General features: G+C 35.7%; 2 protein-coding genes across 9 annotated transcripts; one reads left to right on the top strand and one right to left on the bottom strand.

The window, feature by feature from the left end:
* The first annotated feature begins 363 nt into the window (after nucleotides 1-363).
* Nucleotides 364-8,987, top strand: LOC134865855 (CYFIP-related Rac1 interactor B-like). 5 transcript variants are annotated; one of them, XM_063885641.1, is made up of 12 exons: nucleotides 638-829; nucleotides 971-1,064; nucleotides 2,611-2,684; nucleotides 2,974-3,095; nucleotides 3,341-3,446; nucleotides 3,687-3,823; nucleotides 4,566-4,643; nucleotides 4,937-5,053; nucleotides 6,071-6,150; nucleotides 6,413-6,539; nucleotides 7,414-7,484; nucleotides 7,589-8,987. In XM_063885641.1, exons 3-12 carry the CDS (start codon nucleotides 2,612-2,614, stop codon nucleotides 7,656-7,658), a joined length of 981 nt encoding a protein of 326 aa, XP_063741711.1. In that variant the 5' UTR covers nucleotides 638-829; nucleotides 971-1,064; nucleotide 2,611; the 3' UTR covers nucleotides 7,659-8,987. The 5 variants fall into 5 exon arrangements, with proteins under 5 accessions (XP_063741706.1, XP_063741707.1, XP_063741709.1 ...); XM_063885636.1 differs by lacking the exons at nucleotides 638-829; nucleotides 971-1,064 and adding an exon at nucleotides 364-561; XM_063885637.1 differs by lacking the exons at nucleotides 638-829; nucleotides 971-1,064 and adding an exon at nucleotides 394-561 and having other exon boundaries at nucleotides 2,608-2,684.
* A 6,531-nt stretch (nucleotides 8,988-15,518) lies between these two features.
* Nucleotides 15,519-19,752, bottom strand: LOC134865853 (transcriptional regulator Myc-like). Of its 4 annotated transcripts, none has more exons than XM_063885633.1 (4): nucleotides 19,432-19,752; nucleotides 17,335-17,886; nucleotides 16,798-17,019; nucleotides 15,519-16,627 (listed from the first exon to the last, which is right to left on the bottom strand). In XM_063885633.1, the coding sequence occupies exons 2-4, from the start codon at nucleotides 17,879-17,881 to the stop codon at nucleotides 16,350-16,352; spliced, it is 1,047 nt and encodes a 348-aa protein (XP_063741703.1). In that variant the 5' UTR covers nucleotides 17,882-17,886; nucleotides 19,432-19,752; the 3' UTR covers nucleotides 15,519-16,349. The 4 variants fall into 4 exon arrangements, with proteins under 4 accessions (XP_063741703.1, XP_063741704.1, XP_063741705.1 ...); XM_063885634.1 differs by having other exon boundaries at nucleotides 16,798-17,013; XM_063885635.1 differs by having other exon boundaries at nucleotides 16,798-17,010; nucleotides 19,432-19,742.
* Nucleotides 19,753-21,603: the final 1,851 nt, after the last annotated feature.

Genomic DNA, 21,603 nt, shown 5'->3' with positions numbered 1-21,603 from the left:
TACAACAATTAAAATACAATATTAATAATATATATATTTTAAATACAAAAAGGGTATATATTAATATTTAATTAATTATTAAATTAATTAATATTAATATTACTAATGTTAATATTAGTAATAAGAGTAATAAGAATAAGAAACAATAACAAGCATATTAAAACCTAGAACAAAAATGAGAGTATACAAATGATAACAGATGAATAATGATAAAACACTGAAGTAAAGTACCTTAAAATAAGTACTTTAGTAAGTGTACTTGACACCTCTGTTAACAGGCATGATCTTGTCCTGGCATTAATGATCTTCCATACATTCCCTCCACAAATTGCCCCATTCTCTCTCTGCTGCTGAGTGGGGCTCAGGTTGCCTCCATCGGCCGACAGTGAGGTTGCAGGTTGCGTTGCCTCAGTTCCTGGTGAGGAAATCACTCCTTTTATAGTTAACGGAGCAGATTTCCGGGTTCACGGAGGCTGGGACACCTGAGACCCGCCGATCACCGAGCAGCCCCCGGCCTCACCTCCGGGATCTACCCACACATATCGATCCGTTTTCGGCTAGGTGAGCAGCAGGGGGGGTCTGGGTGGAGGGTCTGTATAGAGTAGGGGGGGGGGGGGGCGAGGTCTCTGTTTGGGTGGATACTGCAGACATGTCAGGTCCTGCAGAGTCATGCACCAGGAACAAACGGAACCACACATTGCACGGCTTTATGTCTTTATTATCATGTTTCTGTTGTACTATTATCAGCTTTAAGTCGCTTCTGAGGAGTTATACGTGTGTGTTGCTGCTCTGAGATCAGATTCCGAAGCACCGAGGAGCATTACTGAAGGTAGGGACCGTGTAAGAGAGGAGTCCCCAATTCTGAGGTTAGAGTCCTCATAGTGCAAATACTCTGTTACAGCAAGAGTTTACTGCAGTAAAATAAAAAGCTGGTAAAGGTGGAGCTAACTTTGTTTTAATCCATACACAGAGAGCTGGGAGAAGCACTCAGATCTGAAGCAACAGTACTCAGAGTGCAGTGTGAAGTACTCTGTCAGTGTTCGTAAATACAGAAGCTGGTGAAGGTGGAGCAACTTTGTTTTAATGCCAGCGATTACTTGAGTAATATTTGGTATTACTAACATGAACCTGCATATTAATATTAAAGAAGTACTACTGCCTTCAGTAACAGAAGTACTGTGTACAAATACTTATTGTGTGTAATAGCAAGTGGTGGAAGAAGTACTCAGATCTTGTGCTTGAGTAAAAGTAGAAGTACCAGAGTGTAGAAATACTAAGCATAAGTCCTGCATACAAAATATACTTAAAGTACCAAAAGTAAAACTACTTATGTGATGTGACAATGACATGTTAGACTGCCACGTTTCTTAATCCATAGTAAAACTTCATCATTAATGAGTTCAATAACATCTGGTTTTAATAATATAAACGTGCACAGCATAAATGCAATTAAAAACGGTTCAAATCATAATACAAAATAATCAAGAAGACCATAATAAGAAAGGGTTTAAAATGTGCTTAATTCAGACAGACGTTAATGCAGATATAAATAAACCTGCCTTTACTACAATGAACATGCATGAACAGAACACATGCTATATGGAGGGATACATATTGTTAAAGCTGATCGTTTAGAAGGTTTGGCTGCTGATACCTGTGGCTTTACTTTGTGTTTTCTGAGTTTTGGAGGGAAAGGAGAGGACATATGGTTGATTTTTTGGATGAATCTGCAGATGTGTTTCTGTGTTCGACGTCTCTCAGCTGATCTGAGCTCTGCTGAACTTCCTCTGTTTTTAAATTTAGGCCAAACTTTCAGAGACTTTAGAACTTCCTCTTTCTGTTTCTAACCAGGAGACACACACTCTGCGGAGACAGTAGTTTAATGTGTGTGCGGAGAGTTTAGTTAACAGTTTTACAGTTGTTACCACTACATTTCCTTCCTCCAACTGAAGTGCAATGAACATATAGAATCAAACTCTGAACAAGAAGGAAAGGTCAGATATATTCACTTCAAGCAGGTCCTACCGTAGTAAGAGCTTCTGGATTCCCTCAGCTCACTCTGTGAAGTCCTTTAAACAATTATTTTCACAAGAATTGAATTAACAAAATACAATCAAACAGAAGCGTTTCAGTTTGCGATGGAAGATCTGCAGAGTCTCTGCTGTACCGTCCTGCAGGTATGACTGAGCCGTCCTTTACATGTATCTATCTATCTACCTCACTGCACCACCCCAACCACCGTGGGGTCCAGAGCCTTCAGCCGCTCTGCACCCCCCCTCTGAAACTCCCTCCCACCGGACATCTAGTCTACTGAGAATATTATTATAAGAAACATTTGCAAGAGGCCAACGTTAGACACACAACGACAAAAAAAAGAGAAGGAAAATCTATTTAAAGAAATCCTAAATATCGTTAAAAATAAAAATGAAAGATTTCAAATCACTAAAGCAGGGAGAGGGGTAAAAGTCAGATCAGCCCCTTTGAGCGTCAGCGTTGTCTGCTGAAGCCTTTACTCAGTTTAAGACTCACTGTTTTCATCTCTGTGCTTTTGAACTCTTCTATATCTCAGCTCTGTATTTATACTTTGTGTATTCCCTCTCTCCGCAGCAGCATGGGGAACCTGATCAAAGTTCTAACGAGAGACATCGACAACAATGGAGGAAACTTCTTCCTGGACTTTGAGAGTGAGACACACACACACACACACACACACACACACACACACACACACACACACACACACACACACACACACACACACACACACACACACTTCCTCTCTCCTGTTATAATATCCCTCCATCTTTAAATTAGTTCTTTTACTCTGAAAGGACAGGAAGGAAACAGCAGAATGCTGACACGTGTGTGTGTGTGTGTGTGTGTGTGTGTGTGTGTGTGTGTGTGTGTGTGTGTGTGTGTCTCTGTGTGTGTGTGTGTGTGTGTGTGTGTGTGTGTGTGTGTGTGTGTGTGTAGACGCTCAGCCCTCCCTCTCGGAGACAACGCTGTGGGAGGAGGTGAATGAGGTTCTGCTGGAGGCTCGGCTGGTTCTGCAGCAGCTGCAGGAGTACAGGGGGGCGGGGGAGGAGATCCGGCAGGTGAGTACTTTTCCACAAGTACTGCAGTACAAGTACACAGCCGAGGTACTTATACTCTCTGCAAGTGCTTTCTGCTCATGCTACTCTCTTCCTCTACTGCACTGCATTACTAATTAGTGTGTGTGTGTGTGTGTGTGTGTGTGTGTGTGTGTGTGTGTGTGTGTGTGTGTGTGTGTGTGTGTGTGTGTGTGTGTGTGTGTGTGTGTGTGTGTGTGTGTGTGTGTGTGTGTGTGTGTGTGTGTCAGGCGATCCAGAGTCCCAGTGTGGGGGGGGTGCAGGAGAAGGCCTGGTCCGCTGTGGTTCCTTTGGTTGGGAAACTGAAAACCTTCTATGAGTTCTCCCAGAAGCTCGGTGAGAGACTCAGATGGTGATGGCGTCATGTTGTTGTGATTCTCTCTGCGGCCAGCAGGGGGCGCTACACATCGCAGCGGGGGGGACGGGGCGGCACGGCCCGCAGCGAGCGGGGTCTGCAGCTCTGAGTCCTGCAGATGCTCACCTGCAGACGTTATTAGCACAGTTAGCATGAGTTGTGTTGATTACTAAAAAGATGGATCATTAACTGTCAGAATGTACCTCCCTCTCCCCCCCCAGAGGTGAGTCTGCGCTCCCTCCTGGTTGTCCTCACCTCCTCCGGCTCCACCCCCACTCAGCAGCTGGAGCAGAAACAGGCTCTGGCTCGACAGTTCGCTCACATGCTGCACTTCACGCTGCGTTTCGACGAGCTCAAGGTAATGCACCTCCTCCTAATGCACCACCTGATACTGCACCTCCTCCTAATGCACCTCCTGATACTTCACCTCCTCCTAATGCACCTACTTCACTTCCTCCAACTACTGCTACTACAGCACCTCCTACTACTGCACCTCGTACTGCACCTCCTTCTAATGCAACCCTTCTACTGCTGAACTTCATGCTGCGCTATGAAGAGCTCAAGGTAATGCACCTCCTTAACTTCCTACTACTACTGCACCTCCTTCTGATGCACCTCCTTGTAATGAACCTCCTATTGCACCTCCTAATGCACCTCCTCATAATGCATCTCCTTCTGATGCACCTTCTTAACTTCCTACTCTTTCTGGTACTCCTCCTTCCACTGCTGCTCTTCGAGCTTCACTTCGACAAGCTCAAGATACTTCCTTCTCCTGCTGCACCTCCTGCTGCACCTCCTGCTCGTTATACACCTCCTGCTGCACCTCCTGCTCGTTATACACCTCCTGCTGCACCTCCTGCTCGTTATACACCTCCTGCTGCACCTCCTGTTCGTTACACCTCCTGCTGCACCTCCTGCTCGTTATAGACCTCCTGCTGCACCTCCTGCTTGTTATACACCTCCTGCTGCACCTCCTGCTCGTTACAACTCCTGCTGCACCTCCTGCTCGTTATACACCTCCTGCTGCCCCTCCTTTACTTCCGCCCCCTCCCCCCTGCAGTGTGGGAGGAGCTGATTTTCTCTCCTTCTCTCGTCTCCAGATGACGAACCCGGCGATCCAGAACGACTTCAGCTACTACAGACGCACCATCAGCCGCATGCGCATCAACAACCTGGCTGTAAACAACAACACGTCCAATAATATATATACTGTATATTAGAGCTCAAATGAATACTCCATTCTGATTGGTCAGTTGGGACTTGTTGTGCCTAACTGCGGTCTGCCCTACTGTCTTATTGACCACTAAAATGTCCAATTGACCAATCAGAATCGAGTATTCAACTAAGCCGCGTAATTACCAATGCTGATGCTAATAGCAGAAATCTGCAGACTCAGAGTTGGTGAAATCATCCTGAACTAGATCAAAGAAGATGTTCTTTGTTTAGTGGTTTTTTATTATTGTATTTTCAGGCCGACGCAGGAAATGAGGTCAACAACGAGCTGGCCAATCGGATGTCTCTGTTTTACGCCAGCGCCACGCCAATGCTGAAGACGTTAAGTGACGCCACGTCAAAGTTCGTCTCCGATGTGAGTCAAAACAAATGTATTAATGTATTAACGGTTTATTTGTAAAAAACAAATCTTTGTGTTATTTCATTTTATTTCCTAAATTTTAGGAATGACATGTTCTCTGTTTCCACCAACAAACCTCTGATGAATCCATTCTATGTGCTGAAACATTTAGTTCAATCATTAACTTATTCTTTTATTTTTATATCATTGAGAGTTTGTGTTTTGACATTTTGGTTGCTATTGAAAGTAATAATAATAAAACAATCAAATATGAATGAAATAAAGACACAAATGATTTATACAACATGTTTTGGACTATCAAAGACATTATTAAAATAAGATCAATGTGATAATTACAACAAAGCTAAATTAAAAATAGAAATAAATTCAGACTCAGACACACTTTATTAATCCCAAACTCGGAAATGTTTTCGTTACCGCAGCAAAATAAAGTACAATATGAAACAGAAAAGAATTAGAAATAAAAGTAAGAAATATGCAGATCGTAAATAGTGCAATGTAAAGTGTAGGTGTAAAATAGTCTGTCCTTGCATTAATTAAGGACATGTTTTATTTAAGTGTTAGAACAATGGATTTAAAATCATGCCTTATATTATAAATGTAGATGTAATGCACACCGTGGCCTGCAGGGGGCGCCCTCGCCTCACTAATCTATGAAGGGAAGTTTAATGAAAACTCCTGAGTACTTATGTTTAAATATTTAAGAACTTATGAACAAATGATTTATGAATAATGAATAAATTGTTCATAAATCCTTCTGGACACCTTTGAAAGGAAAACATGTTATAACACAAACCTTTTTTAAATAAAATGTATGATTATGTTTTTAATTAGGTTTAAAAGCTTTAAAAATAGTTTCATGATCATGTAAAGAAAGTCTCACAAAAAGGCTCCATGATTATGTATTTGTTGTTATGTTTTAAAAAATGCAAATGATTTATATTTTTTTCCTGATGACTGAGATTCTTTAGGAGTCAACGTTTTATTGAATAAAACTTTATTGTTCTGCAGAACCCAGAACTCCCGCTCGAGAACACGACAGACTGTCTGAGTACGATGGCCAGTGTGTGTAAAGTGATGCTGGAAACACCGTGAGTCCTTACGTGTGTGTGTGTGTGTGTGTGTGTGTGTGTGTGTGTGTGTGTGTGTGTGTGTGTGTGTGGTATTATTAATATTAAAAATAATAATAATAAAGAATAATAGTAAAAAATATAATAACAATAATAATACCATTTTAATTCAAATAAATAATAATGATTATGTGTGTGTGTGTGTGTGTGTGTGTGTGTGTGTGTGTGTGTGTGTGTGTGTGTGTGTGTGTGTGTGTGTGTGTGTGTGTGTGTGTGTGTGCAGGGAGTACCGCAGTCGTTTTGCCAGCGAGGAGACGGTGCTGTTCTGCCTCCGTGTGATGGTCGGCGTCATCATCCTGTACGACCACGTTCACCCTGCAGGAGCCTTCGTTAAGACTTCCAATATAGACGTACGTTCACGAGACACAAATAATCAAATCATTTTTTTCATTTTTAGGTAAAAGTCATTCAAGTAATTACATTTACAACAAGAAAACCCACTTCTTCTGCGATTTTGGAGGATTTATGATAATATTCTGAAATATTTCTTTTAATTTGAATGTAAAAAAATCACAATTTCTGAAAAATAATTCAAATCATAAATGTAGATATATGAACTCTTTCAAAAGTATTTCATAAATATAACATTCAAAAATGAAATATTTTCTGTGATGAGGGTTTTTTTCAGATAATCCAAGACTTTATTTGACTTTAGTTTAGTTTATGACATTCAGCATCAACTTCCATACAAGTATAATATGAATAAAATAAACAATGACATTTAAAAAACATTTAAAATGGTATAATAATAATAATAATAATATTAATAATAATAATAATAATAATAATATTATTATTATTATTATTATTATTATTATTATAATAATAATAATAATAATAATAATAATAATAATATTATTATTATTATTATTATTATTATTATAATAATAATAATAATAATAATAATAATAATAATAATATTAATAATAATAATAATATTAATAATAATAATAATAATAATAATAATAATATTATTATTATTATTATTATTATTATTATTATAATAATAATAATAATAATAATAATAATAATAATATTAATAATAATAATAATATTAATAATAATAATAATAATAATAATAATGATAATAATAATAATATTAATAATAATAATAATAATAATAATAATATTGATAATAATCATAATAATATTAATAATAATAATAATAATATTGATAATAATAATAATATTGATAATAATAATAATATTGATAATCATTTTCAGATGAAAGGCTGCATCAGGGTGCTGAAGGAGCAGCCGCCCAACAGTGTGGAGGGGTTACTCAACGCTCTCAGGTCTGAAAACATCTTTGCATTTATTTATTCATTTATGTTGTTGATTATTTAAGAGACACATTTGATGACACATGCTTTTTAAATGGTTTATTATTAACCTTCAGGTATACGACCAAGCATCTGAACGATGAGGCGACCTCCAAGCAGATAAAAACCATGTTGCAGCCAAATTAACTGAAACTGAAACTGGAAAGATAAAAAGTGTTGTGGTCCAAATTTCAAGAAAAACTACTGAACAAACCTTTAGCTAATATTTCTGTTTCACCTCAAATGTTGTTGTTTTTTTATTCTCGATTGAAAATCAAGCTGTGTTTTGTTGTTGTACAAAAAAAAGAAAACAAGAAAAACAATGTTTTAATTTCATGATGCAAGAAAAAGAGGTAAAACTGTGCTTTTTGGTAAAAGTAAATAAATATGGAGACAAGGTACGGGGGGCAATTTCTGCAATAAAAATAAGTCGTACATTTAGAAAGAAAACGGGAAATATTCTGTTTTCTTTTAACAGAGAATAAAGTCATGTTAAGCATTAAAGTACGGATTTTACGAAGATAAATTCTCACATTTACAAAACCAAAACTTAAAAGATTGTTAAGATTATTTAGTCCAATAATTGTTTTTACAATTTCCATCAAAAAAACAAGATATTTAGACAAATCCTAAAATATCAAATAATAAAAATCCAAAACAAATATAAAAATATTTCTGTTTTTTGTTGACCGTTCTACTGCAAGATTTTGTCAATAGATAAAATAAAACAATTAAAAAACCGAGTCAAACATTTCATCGTTAAAATGTAAAAAAAAAAAAAAAAAAAACACAATTTCCACAAAAATGTAAAAATGAAATCCAAAAATGATTTAACTCTTTTTGGGAAAAATTCTGAAAAACAAAATCAAAAATATTCAAGAGAAAAAAAAAATGATTTCAAACATTTTCAAACAGAAATTGGCAATCGTTAAATAAAGTAACTTAAAGTCAAACATTTCTGGGAAAAAATGAATACATTTTTTTTTTAAATCAAGAAAATAATTTAACTTCCATAAAAAGATAATTCCATTTTTCAGGATTTTTTTTTCTCCAAGAACTCAAAACGTTTTCAAGTAAAAACCACAATTTCCTGAAATGAATGTTTCTGTTTTGTAAGAAAAATCCTGATTTCCAAGATCAAATGATCCCCGGTACCCTGTCGCCGTAATGTGATGTCCGTTTTTCCGAAGGCTGAGAGATACAGCCTCATGGTCGATGCATTTCTTTATCCGAAAAGTTTAAATATTAGAATTGTGTGTGATTTTTGTTGAAAGAAGTTTTGGATTATTTAAGAAAGGAAGACGGTACTGATACGAGGAAACCTCACATTTAGTTTGAAACTGATCTGATCAGTGTTGACTGGAAATCTTTTATTTTATTTTGTGTTAATGCTTCAGTGTCAGGGATTGTATAGCAGTAATTGTTCTTAATGATGTCTATGTTGGCCAAATAAAGTTTTTACATTTTTAAGAAAAAGTCAGTTCTCCTTGGATTTTATTCAGCAGTGTTATTTTATTTTCATGCACAAGTTTGGGTTTGAATTACCACAAATATTGAGTGATTTTATTATGCCAATACAGCTCTTCCAAATACTGTTTTTACTTCAATCAAATTGCCCAAACGTGTGTTATTAATATAGTTTACTAGTATTTGTGTCTGTAATGTACTATGTGGCCTCTAGGGGCGCCCTCTGATGATCTGAGGAAATACAATTTTTGAAAAGTTTTTATTGTGTGTGTGTGTGTGTGTGTGTGTGTGTGTGTGTGTGTGTGTGTGTGTGTGTGTGTGTGTGTGTGTGTGTGTGTGTGTGTGTGTGTGTGTGTGTGTGTGTGTGTGTGTGTGTGTGTGTGTGTGTGTGTGTGTGTGTCACTGAATTATATTTAATAGAAACAGGTGCGTCTTCCGTTGGACATTTTAAGTAAAATTTTGACGACCAACTCTGTATTTTCCCCGAAACCTGGTGATGCTTTTTCGTTTCTTCTGATGCTCAATGATGCATTAAGGTGCCGATTCTCCTAATAGGACCTTTCTTAAATGCTCGTCTCTGGATCTGCACCTCTCTTTACTGTCAGTATTTCAACATACAATAACAAGGACATGATTAATCCCGTCTGTCTGCTCCAGTGTCCCAATAAAAACCTGTTGATTGAGGAACAGTTTTTATTTTTAGATCCTTTTAAAGACTCATCGTTTCACTTCTGCTTTTCACTGCTCTCTGACTGCACGTTTGCTTTTGTTCTCTCGACTGTGTTTGTCTTGATTCTTCATTTTTTAAATTGTCTGATTATATTTGTAACTGTTGTCGTGATTTGTTGTGTTTTGTTTGTCTGTTTTTCTCAAATGTGAGTAATTTCCAGATTTCACAGGGAAGTGTGACCCAGTGGAATCAAACTCTGAGGATTACAGTTAGCTGAAAGAATTTAGGTACACCCACCCACCCACCACACACACACACACACACACACACACACACACACACACACACACACACACACACACACACACACACACACACACACACACACACACACACACACACACACGAGTGCTAATAGAAGGCCTACAACCAGTATCTAATCTCTTACTCCCCAGTTCTCATATTACTACCCAAGTGAGGACCAAACTAAATATCACAATGTAATTGGTCCTCACAAAGGTAGCAAAGCAAACACGCACACCCACACACAGTGAGTCAGAATGAGATTTAAGATAACAGATGTAAAACTTTCCATTTTATCACACACACACACACACACACACACACACACACACACACACACACACACACACACACACACACACACACACACACACTAATGGAATGTGTGTTACTTCCTGTCCAGATATTTTTCCCGGGAATCACTAACCTCCAAAGAATTCAGAGACTCAGTTTGTGTTTTATTTGATAGCTTTATTTCCTTAACAGTCTCAGACACACACTTGCATACAAATACACATTAATATTTCTCAACCCAGCATTGCATTTCCTCCCATTGTAACAGAAAATAAAAAGCATTTATTTGCAAAAATCAAGAAACATTAGAATAAAATGTAAAAAATATATTATTTTTAAAATAAATTATCAAAATTAGATACCAGGAAAGCCGTGCCTGTAATAATCTGTGTAGCCTGAAGGGGCGCTAGCTGGCCATCTGTGAACAAGGAAAAAGTAAATAAAATAAAAGCCAAACATCTTTTTTTTTTTATGTTCAAATACAATCTTATCTCAAGAGTAATTTGTGTGCAGATTAGATGTCCAAGCTGCTGTATTGTGTATGTGTGTGTGTGTGTGTGTGTGTGTGTGTGTGTGTGTGTGTGTGTGTGTGTGTGTGTGTGTGTGTGTGTGTGTGTGTGTGTGTGTGTGTGTGTGTGTGTGTGTGTGTGTGTCTCACCTGAGATCAAAGGGACAGAAAGTTGGGGGTAGGACCGCCTTCTGTAACGGTCTCTTTAAGGTCCTGCTGATGAACTCACATTAAGCTTTATCTAGATTTAATTTAAAGTTAAAAGTTAACTGGAAAATAAAAATACCACAGGAGGTATGGAGGTAATATTCAAAGGAGAAGAAGATGAAAGTAAAAAAGAAATGTTCACTGAGAATAAAGTCAAAATAATTGCCAGTAAATAAAATACAGAGCCACACATTTATGAGAGAAACGTTGAATATTTTTAAGATGATGATTTGGTTCACTTTTATTTCATCACTTTGACTGTTTCCACCTTTATCTTGTTAATTAAAAACTTTATTCTTAGAAATTCTGAATATTATGTTAAAAACAAGTAAAATCCCTGAAATTTTAAGAAGAAAGACCTGGAACATTTTCCATGAAAAAACAAAACATAATTTTACAAATTTAAGAAACAAAAAGCATCCATTTTTACTTCACCAATTCGATGTCAGACAATATCTCATATATTTTGTTATTTTCTGTACAGATTTCTTATTTTATTTTATGAATATTTCCCCCTTTTTCTGTAATTTATTTTATGATTTTGTTATTTTATTTTGTTGTGGTTTTTCACATGAGACACAGACTCCAGTCTTGACATAATTAATGTACATCAGAGTCTTTAAACAGACCTGTTGTTTGAATAAATAAAAAGACATTTCCTCACAAAATTCCAAATTAAAAAAGCGGCGTTTCCTCTCGGTTGAGTGTACGGTGGCCTGCAGGGACAAACAGTGGTTTGCGCTGAGATTTAACATACATTACATGTCACTTATTAAACGTTTTTCACCCAAAGCGTCCGGGGTAATCTCAACAGGAGCAACTAGGGGTGAACCACTCTCCCAGTGACACAACGACTTGCTGACTGCAGTGGGTTTGAACCAGTGCTCCCATGATCCCAGCGCACTGAGCCACAGCCTCCCTGAGTGACCACAATCAGGTCAGGAATTATTATCACTTCAGATAGGAAGTTAAAAATAAACCTGCAGGGTTTTTATTATCAGTAAAACTTTATCTCTCCACTTCCTGTCACCTGCTCCAACTGTTTGTAAACCAACCGTCAACACACTGTTAATACCTGACCTCAATCCTGGCTTAAAGTACTCTGATGTTGTACTTCAGTAAATACAGCGTGGGTACTTTAACTCCAGTACTGTTCCTAAGTACAGATGTATGGTTCTCCATTTTCACCTTACGCACATCCGGTGAGAGCATAATTGCTATTACTTAGCATAGCGTAGCATAGCTTTATCAACCTTAACCTGCCAGGTAAACAGTTTTTAAGCTTTTAAATGAACTGCTATCAAGTTATAACCTTTTTAGGAGAGAAACTGTCTATTTATACTAACAATGTGTGATTACTTTACTCAGAAAACGTGTAATTGAGATATGACGTTGATGTTTGGAGCTGCTGCCCAACCCTCAAAAGGTCATTAGCGTCTTATAAGAGCCTGAAACTCTCTAACTAAGGACCCCAATATTATGGTAACCAGTGTGGTTTGTGTATTATGGGATGTGCATCAGTGTGTGTGTGTGTGTGTGTGTGTGTGTGTGTGTGTGTGTGTGTGTGTGTGTGTGTAATCTAATCAGCAGCTACAGTCTGGTTAACCAACAACAGGTGAAGCTGAACACCTGAACCCAAACGGCTGATAACACTTCAACAGTTTACCCACGATGCAAAGCGGCACTATCAGTCGTACAGAGGATCCAACCTCTGACCAGCAGGAAGGAAAGGCCTATTATGGGCAGCAGTGTGTGTGTGTGTGTGTGTGTGTGTGTGTGTGTGTGTGTGTGTGTGTGTGTGTGTGTGTGTGTGTGTGTGTGTGTGTGTGTGTGTGTGTGTGTGTGTGTGTATTATAGAAATCCACACAACAACAACAAACACATAACTAGTGCTCTAATGTTTTCTAATGTTTGGAGGATGTAGAGGATCCTCAAAGACGATGTTTGAACTGCATGAGATGAAGTCTCTCTTGAAGCTCAGTTTCTCTTCTCAGAAGAACTGCTGGCGGTGCGTTTGAAGCTCAGGAAACTGCAGTATTTTTAGCCTCTGTTTGATGTTTTTTAACCAACAACAGAAAACTTTACACCTTCATTTTCTATCCGTCAACTCTCTGCTGTAGGAGCGGAAACCCGTCTCCAGTGATGCAGTGAGAGCAGGAAACATAAGCTTTCATCCATAAAGCAACTTTTAACAAGGGATTTACATTAAGCATTAAAGGAGTAACAGTATTAATATGTATGAATAAATATAATAATAATAATTATTATAATAAATATAACATTAATAACATTAATAATAATAATAATAATTATTATTATTATAATAATAATAATTATTATTATTATAATAATATTATTATTATAATAATAATTATTATTATAATAATAATTATTATTATTATAATAATAATTATTATTATAATAATAATAATTATTATTATAATAATAATTATTATTATTATTATAATAATAATTATTATTATAATAATAATAAATATAATAATAATAATTATTATATTTATTATTATTATAATAATAATTATTATTATAATAATAATTATTATTATTATAATAATAATAATTATTATTATTATTATTATAATAATAATTATATTATAATAATAATTATTATTATTATAATAATAATTATTATTATTATAATTATTATTATAATAATAATAATTATTATTATAATAATAATAATTATTATTATTATAATAATAATAATAATTATTATAATAATAATAATAATTATTATTATTATTATAATAATAATTATTATAATAATAATTATTATTATAATAATAATAATTATTATTATTATTATAATAATAATAATTATTATTATAATAATAATTATTATTATAATAATAATAAATATAATAATTATTATTATATATTTATTATTATTATAATAATATTATTATTATATAATTATTATTATAATAATAATTATTATAATAATAATTATTATTATAATATAATAATTATTATTATTATTATATAATAATAATTATTATATTATTATAATAATAATTATTATAATAAATATAACATTAATAACATTAATAATAATAATAATAATAATAATAATAATAAATATAATAATTATAATAATAATAATTATAATAATAATAATTATTATTATTATTATAATAATAATTATTATTATTATAATAATAATAATTATTATTATAATAATAATTATTATTATAATAATAATAATTATTATTATAATAATAATAATAATTATTATTATTATTAATGTTATTAATGTTATATTTATTATAATAATTATTATTATAATAATAATAATTATTATTATTATTATATTTATTATTATTATTATTATTATTATTATTAATGTTATTAATGTTATATTTATTATAATCATACATTTAAATATAATATTAAAAAGTAAAACAATTATAATAATAATAAATAATATTAATAATGATAATAATAATAACAATTATAACAATGTAAATATAATAGTACATATGATAATAATAATGATAATAATTGTAAATATAATATTTATTAATTATAAATATAATAACAATTATAATAAAACCTGTTTAAACATTTTAAATTATGAATCAAAGGAATATTTTTTTTAAATGTACATTTTGAGAATAGATTCACAGTTTAGTCGAAGCACCAACGCTGGTAATTAAAATAATTCTTTATAATTCAACATTTATTCTCAATATTTCAGCTTAATAAAAAATAATTTGGAAAAAATTCTCTATTTTTTTTTCTTTTTTTCATTTTCACATTTTTATTCTCAACATTTCAACTGCACTTTTTGTTCTATAGATGTTAGTGCATGTAAATGGTTTGCAAAGTCTGAAATCCCTGTGTAACTAGTTTTTAATTTAGTGCCACTCAGGACAGGGTAATCCCCCCCTCAGGTCTGAGTATCAGAGCTGTGTTTCTGCAGAAGTGTTGTTGTTGAAGCTGAACGTGAGGCCAGCGTGAAACAGGAAGTGATGTGGGGGAACCGCCGACTCACTTGTGACTCATTTACATTTTCCAGATTTAACAACACGTTTTATTTTTTAAACACCGCAGATCGTTTTTCCCCTTTTGATTTTTTCCTCGAAGGGAAACCCCCCAGATCTCCTCCATCTGTTTAGAATATGTATTACATGTTTCAATAACTGGTTAAATAATCTCTGCTTTATCCCATTATTCTCCATTACTTCACTACACTGTACTTTTCAAGCAATAATCCTGTTTTTAATATCTTTATTCATATTAATACACTAATGGGGGGGGGGGGGGGGGGGAGTCTGTGGGGACTTGACTTGGGAACCTGAAGGTCACCGGTTCAAGTCCCTGACAGACCAAGTGCTACCGTGGTGTTCCTGAAGGCACCGTTCCCTACACTGCTCCCGGGGCGCCGTGTATATGGCAGAACAACTGCTCCCGACATCAGGATGGGTCAATGAAGAGTGTACATTTCCCCTCTGTGGGACCAGTAAGGGTTCCTCAGTGGAACCAGTAAGGGTTCCTTCTCTTCTGTATTTATTGTAATTACGAATCTGACAACATCTTTTACTGAAACAGGGCCTCCAGTGTCCTAAGGGCTTTTATTTTGAAAAATGCAGAGCATGAACTTCCTCTTGTGCTGAAGACAAATATAAAAATGTAGGTAAAAACAAAACACAAAAACAAAACCATGTTTCAGGGAGTGGATGATCATTAAATAAACACACATTATATTACTAATATATATAACACCTGGGTCATGTGCTTTAAATAAAACATATTAATACGAGACACGACAGACCGAGAGGCATGATAGTTATTTTAGATGTGAATATTAGAGCTGCAACGATAAACTAATCTCCATCTGCTTTGAGATTTGATTCATGGTCAATTTATCTTCATGAAAAATGTCTTTTAATGCTGTTTCCCCAAAAATCTTGAGCAAAGACGTGGATGAAAATTTGTAAAATTCTGAATTTACGACTGCGGTTTTTAAATTGAAGACTATGTTTTATTCTGCAAAATCATTAACTTGTAAATGTACACAGAATAACTGTACTGTCTGATCTCAAAGAGGAAAATATCTCATTTTGGGACATTTAGAAGAAAACCGTGCTGATCAAACGTCATCGTATCAATGGGGATGTCTTCTTGCTCCTCAACATGTTCTTGTTGTTTGACGTGTAATACACTTTCAGCAGCTTCTAGGGATGATCAAACCTCTCTCCGCTTGGCGCCGTTTCTTTGTGTTCACCTGAAAGTGGGCGGGGCCGTCATTTTGCCAGGAAGTGACGCACCAACATTTTATTTACCAAACCAAAACCCTTCAGTGTACTCTCCAGCTGCAGCCACACATGAGGAACAGGTGTTGAACATAAAACATAGGGTCCGGTCATTATGAAGTCCTGAGCTTCTGCAGTTTGTGTCGCAGCTTCCTGTTCCTCCTCCTCTGCGCCTCCTCCTCCCTCAGCAGCCTCCCCTCCTCCCCTCTCAGCTCAGAGATGAACTCCGTCGCTGTTTTCAGGATCAAGACCTTCGCTGCTTTCTCGTTATGGGCGACGGCCGGCGTCTCCGCCCTCAGAGCCGCGAAGCTCCTCTTCAGCTCGTTGCGCCGCTGCCTTTCCAGGACGTTGTGAGTGCGTCGCCTGTCGTGGAGGTCCTCACTGGCGCCGGCTGAAGAAAGATAAAGATATTCAACTGAACCTCATCATCTTTATTATATTATTCCTTTCCTCTAACCTAAAACAGTCCTGTTGACATAATGCATTTCATTAAAGACAACTGTTCTCAGTAGGGAAGAGAATAACAATAACATATGGGGGGCCGCAGTCTCTCCGACTTACCCAGTTTAGAGACAGGATGTCGGGGAGGTGGTGGTGGTGGTTGTGGGGCGGCGTAGTTGTGCTGCTGGATGTCGACGTTACAGCGCTTCAGGACCAACGGGCTCGACCGGCGGGATGTTTTTAGCCTCTCCACCGTCACCACGTCGATCTCCTCTTCCACTTCCTCTTCTTCTTCCTTTTCTTCTTCCTCTTCTTCCTCCTCTTCTTCCTCCTCTTCTTCTTCTTCTGGGGAAAATATAAGAACATTTCTGGAGTTAGAGCATTGGAATGAAACTGTACAAGCAGAACAGACTTTTGGTCTACAGCATAATACCGTCAGTAAATCCCCCACTGGGATTAAAGTGTCTAAACAAGATGACTAAACGTCATCACACCCAACATTAGCCGCCGTTAGGTTAGCGGTGGAGACCTGAAGTCATGTGACCGTGCTGTAGTTCTTTTGTAGCCCAACATTAGCTTTTTAGTCCTGGACATTGCATTTACCTTGCACCTGAAGTATTGAGTATTACTCTTTCAAAGTAAAAGCCTGCCGCCCACCTGATTCGCTGTCGCTGCTGCTGAGAGGCGGGGACTCCAGACACGGTTGTGATGGCACTTCCTTCTCTGTCAGCAGTTTGTACGGAAACACCTCGGAGGGGTTGATGCAGGCGGTCTCTGCAGCCTGGAGGTCCTGCAGGACCACGCCGTTAGACCTGGTCGTAGTGGAGGATGCACGGCGAGCCCGGAGTGACGCCAGCCTCTCTGACACCGCCTGCTCCAGCTTGGTGGCGGCGGCAAAGCTGCTGCTCCACATGCAGTCCTGGATGATGAAGGACTGCAGGAAGGTTTCGCGGTCGTCATCCAGCAGCTCGGTCACAGCCTCCAAGTGATCGGCGTCGGACAGCGAGGGTCTCCGGTTCGGGGACAGAGGGGGCGTCGGGAGCAGCTCAAACTTCTTCCAGATGTCCTCGCCGGGGCCCGGGAGCAGCTGGCAGCGCGGCGGCGGGAAGAAGTCCTCCTCTTCCTCGCCATCCAGGAAGTAGGGCTGCACCGTGTCGTAGTCGTAGTCGTAGTTCCCTCGGGACATTGGTAAGACCGGCGGCATGATGGCTGAGGACACAAAACAGGAAGTTAGAGTCCAGAGTCAGCGTTGTGTCTCTTCATTTGCCTTCACCATGGTTAATTGGAATTGGTTATCACTTCCAGCTATTGTCACATGGGTGTGGGTTATTGGTATTTAGGTCACCTGCTGCACCAAAAGAGGGTGTATTGTGGTGACTGCTGTTGGCTGTTTGGTCCTCTTTAAGTTATTGTTTGTTTTTTGGAGACATTAAAAGTGTTAAACTACAACCTCAGTAAGGACTCTGTAACTGGACCGCGTCAAAGTGATCTGCAGAATGCAAGAATGGGGCTGTTTAACGGGACTTTTGGCTTATCGCTACAATTTGTGCATTTTCTTGAATTGGGAAACATGAAATGTAATGTATTTATGCACAGGTAACCTTTGGTGGCACAGTTCATCTGTAGCACATTCACACAAAAGTTCCTTTAAAAAAATAGAACTATGGTTTATTTTATTTGTGGTCTGAGATCAGGCTAATAAATGTGACTTTAACAGGAATATTTATACATTAATAAACTCTTAAAATGAGAAACAGTTTAATAAACTGATCTTTAAATCTTTGTGTGCATGCATAGAAACTGTTTTAGAAAACACAATTTAAAACCACTCAGAAAGAGTTCATGTTAAAGTTGAAAATCAAGGAGATGCATGTGTTCAGCAGATTAGCTAGCAATCTCCAGGTATCACAGCTTTAGCATTGTATACAAAAAGTTTCTTAAGGGTTATAGCTATCAGAATTAGTCTTGGGACCAGAGAAAAAAATTAAACATAAGGTTTAATTCTGCAGTGATAAATTAGACGTAGTTTGACGGTACAGTAGCAACACAAAACTCCCGTCAAAAAAACGTAAATTGAGAGTTTATTGTGTTATAATGAAAATTTAAAACTTTACAATAAGACTCACGTACATAGATAAACTATCAGTAGAGTGCGTACTTAAATTCGGCTTTAAAAAAACAACTAAAAAGCACTTGGGAAAAATGTCAACAACAACATTTAGCGTGACAAGTTCAGAGCCGCAAGAATCGACTGTGAAAACATGCAAATTAAACTTAATAACCTAAAATCACAGTTTTAAATAACAGTCAACAAACTAAAGTTTATGTTGAGTGTATAAACTAATAGAAGGGTTAAATTCGGAATACTTTTTATATTAATTTGGGGCTTAATTATCCCCATGGAGAGTGCCAAAAGACTCCTAGAATAAAGTTGAACACAAAACTCCCTTACAGAAACAGTAAATGTAGGGTTTATTGTGTTGAAATTAAAGGTTAAAACTAAAAAATAACACTCAAATACAAATATTGATTATCAATAAAGTTCCTTCTACAATTCGGCTTAAAACATAACTAAAAAACACTTGTTAAATAAGTGTCAACAAAAATGCTATTTTAACTTAATACTCTGAAATTACAGTTTAAAGTAACAGCTAACAAACTAAGGTTTATGCTTAGTCTATTAAATAATACCAGGGTTAAATTCGGCATACTGTTTTAGATTAATTATCCCCAATACAGTCATGACCAACTCACCGTTATGACTCCTAGAATAAAGTTGTGCAGATGTGAAGAAAAGATGCGTAAACTCCAGATGTTTCAGTGAGTGAATGTTAAATCTTCCTTGTGTATTTATTCATCCAACAATGCCAGTGTGTGTAGATATATTGCTCTCAATTACGAGGTTTAAAACTAGACTTTTTAACGCTGTTCCTCTGAGTTTTCTCTCAGAGTGAATAAACTAAAACTGCAGCTTCAATTCACCATTTTATACTCCGATTCTTTCTACATCCGCACACATGGCAATCTTCTGAGAGCTATGTAGTCCCCAAAAAGATCCCTCAGTGGTTGAGTGGCATCGTCAACATTTAATTTAACACTTGCTATGTGTTTAAGGCCAATTCTTTGTGACGAATTCGAGTTTAAAAGCAGCAATTAAATAAGTTTAATACGGGATCTAGTTTACTCCGCGGATGTGCGGTGAAGTGATGTAAGGGGGTGACGCGGGGCTAACAGTAAATGATGGCATGAAGTTCCGGGAACTTTTCTCAGGGCAGTGATTATGTCATGAAAAAAAAGGTTAAATAACAAAAAGAAAAAGGAACATTTAGAGGAATTGAATGTAAAATAAATAATAAAATAACCAAATAAAATTATGAAAAAAATACGGAAAAAATATCAATAAAATAAAAATTATAAAGTAATGAAAGAAATATAATTAAAACACACAAAAATATTGAACAAATTAAAATACCATGAAATGACCCTACAATTAAATTATTTAAAATAAAAAAATCAAATAACGCTATAGAAATAAAATGAAAACACATATTTAAAAAAATTATAATAATCTTAATAAAAAAGTGACCATACAATTAATAAATAAAAACAAGTCAAGAACAAATGAAAATATATTAAAACAAAAAACATTTTAGATCTAAATCATAATAAATAAATGTAAAAAAAAAAAAAGTATGAGTAAGTTGAAGATATTATTGATCACACCACCCTCTGGCTGTTCATATGCTATCTAGTCACAAAATTATCCTTATCAAACAAGGGTCACTGGTGTTTCTGTTATTACGTCCAACCCTGTTAATCACCATTTTAGAGCCAGATTATTTATCTATTTATTTTATGTTATTCTTATAATAGTATTAAATCAATATCAATATCAATATCAATATCATTATTATTATTATTATTATTATTATTATTATTATTATTATTATTATTATTATTATTATTATTATTATTATCTCGTTGCAGGTTGCTGCTGGTGCATGGGGAAACAGCGCCAACCGGTGGCCAGTCACTGGGAGTGCATGTGATGCTGATTATTGTCGCCATGACGACATGAAAAGGCTTTATTTTGAAGGCTCAAAAAACACAGTGACATCTAGTGAATAATAAATAAATAAGAGTACGCAACAGCACATGACAAGTTTAATCACAATGGCCCCCCAAAAATAATAAAATTACCTTAGAAAAATCATTATTTAGAAAATGAAACTAGTTTTTATGGTTGGATTTGTGTCCCTTTTTATGGGTTTCTGTTTTTTGATCTGCATCTCTGGTTATTTTGTGTTTCTTTAAGTGAGATGTTGGCCCTGGCCCGCTTACAGGTGAGCACTTTCATTCTGCACCTTCATACTGCACAAACCGCCATGACTCCGCTGTTTTGACTTCGCTACGCAACACATTGCATCCTGGGAGTTGTAGTCAATTAAACTTTAACGTTCATTATTCTAATCATTTACGGTCTACAGTTGTTATAAAAATACCTTAAATGTAGTTACTGAGCGAGAGTTACTATAGTAATAGTATCAAAGAGGAAAGTGTGATTTGTGTCTGTAAATATCTTAAAGCTGTTGCTGTAATAGAACTACAACTTCCAGTCTTCCGTCATGATGTAGTTAGCAACGGAAAAGGGAGTAAAAAAAACAGCCGCTTCCGTGTTGACTTTTTTTTGTTCCTTTATTTATTTAAGAACTAAATGAACCACATGTTTTATATACAATACTGTTGAAATAAGAGAAAGACATATAAAGCAATACGAAATACATGAAATGAATAAATAATAAAAAAGAACAAAATAAAAATGTTCTGGTGACTTCCCTACACAACAGAGCGTCACCGCAACGTGTTGCATTCTGGTACATGTAGGCAATTACACTTTAACGTTCATGATTCTTATTATCTAAAAGT

This window comes from Eleginops maclovinus, chromosome 6 (assembly GCF_036324505.1).
Source record: "Eleginops maclovinus isolate JMC-PN-2008 ecotype Puerto Natales chromosome 6, JC_Emac_rtc_rv5, whole genome shotgun sequence".
NCBI classification, from domain to species: Eukaryota; Metazoa; Chordata; class Actinopteri; order Perciformes; family Eleginopidae; genus Eleginops; species Eleginops maclovinus.
This window is presented reverse-complemented; position numbering and strand designations above follow the sequence as displayed.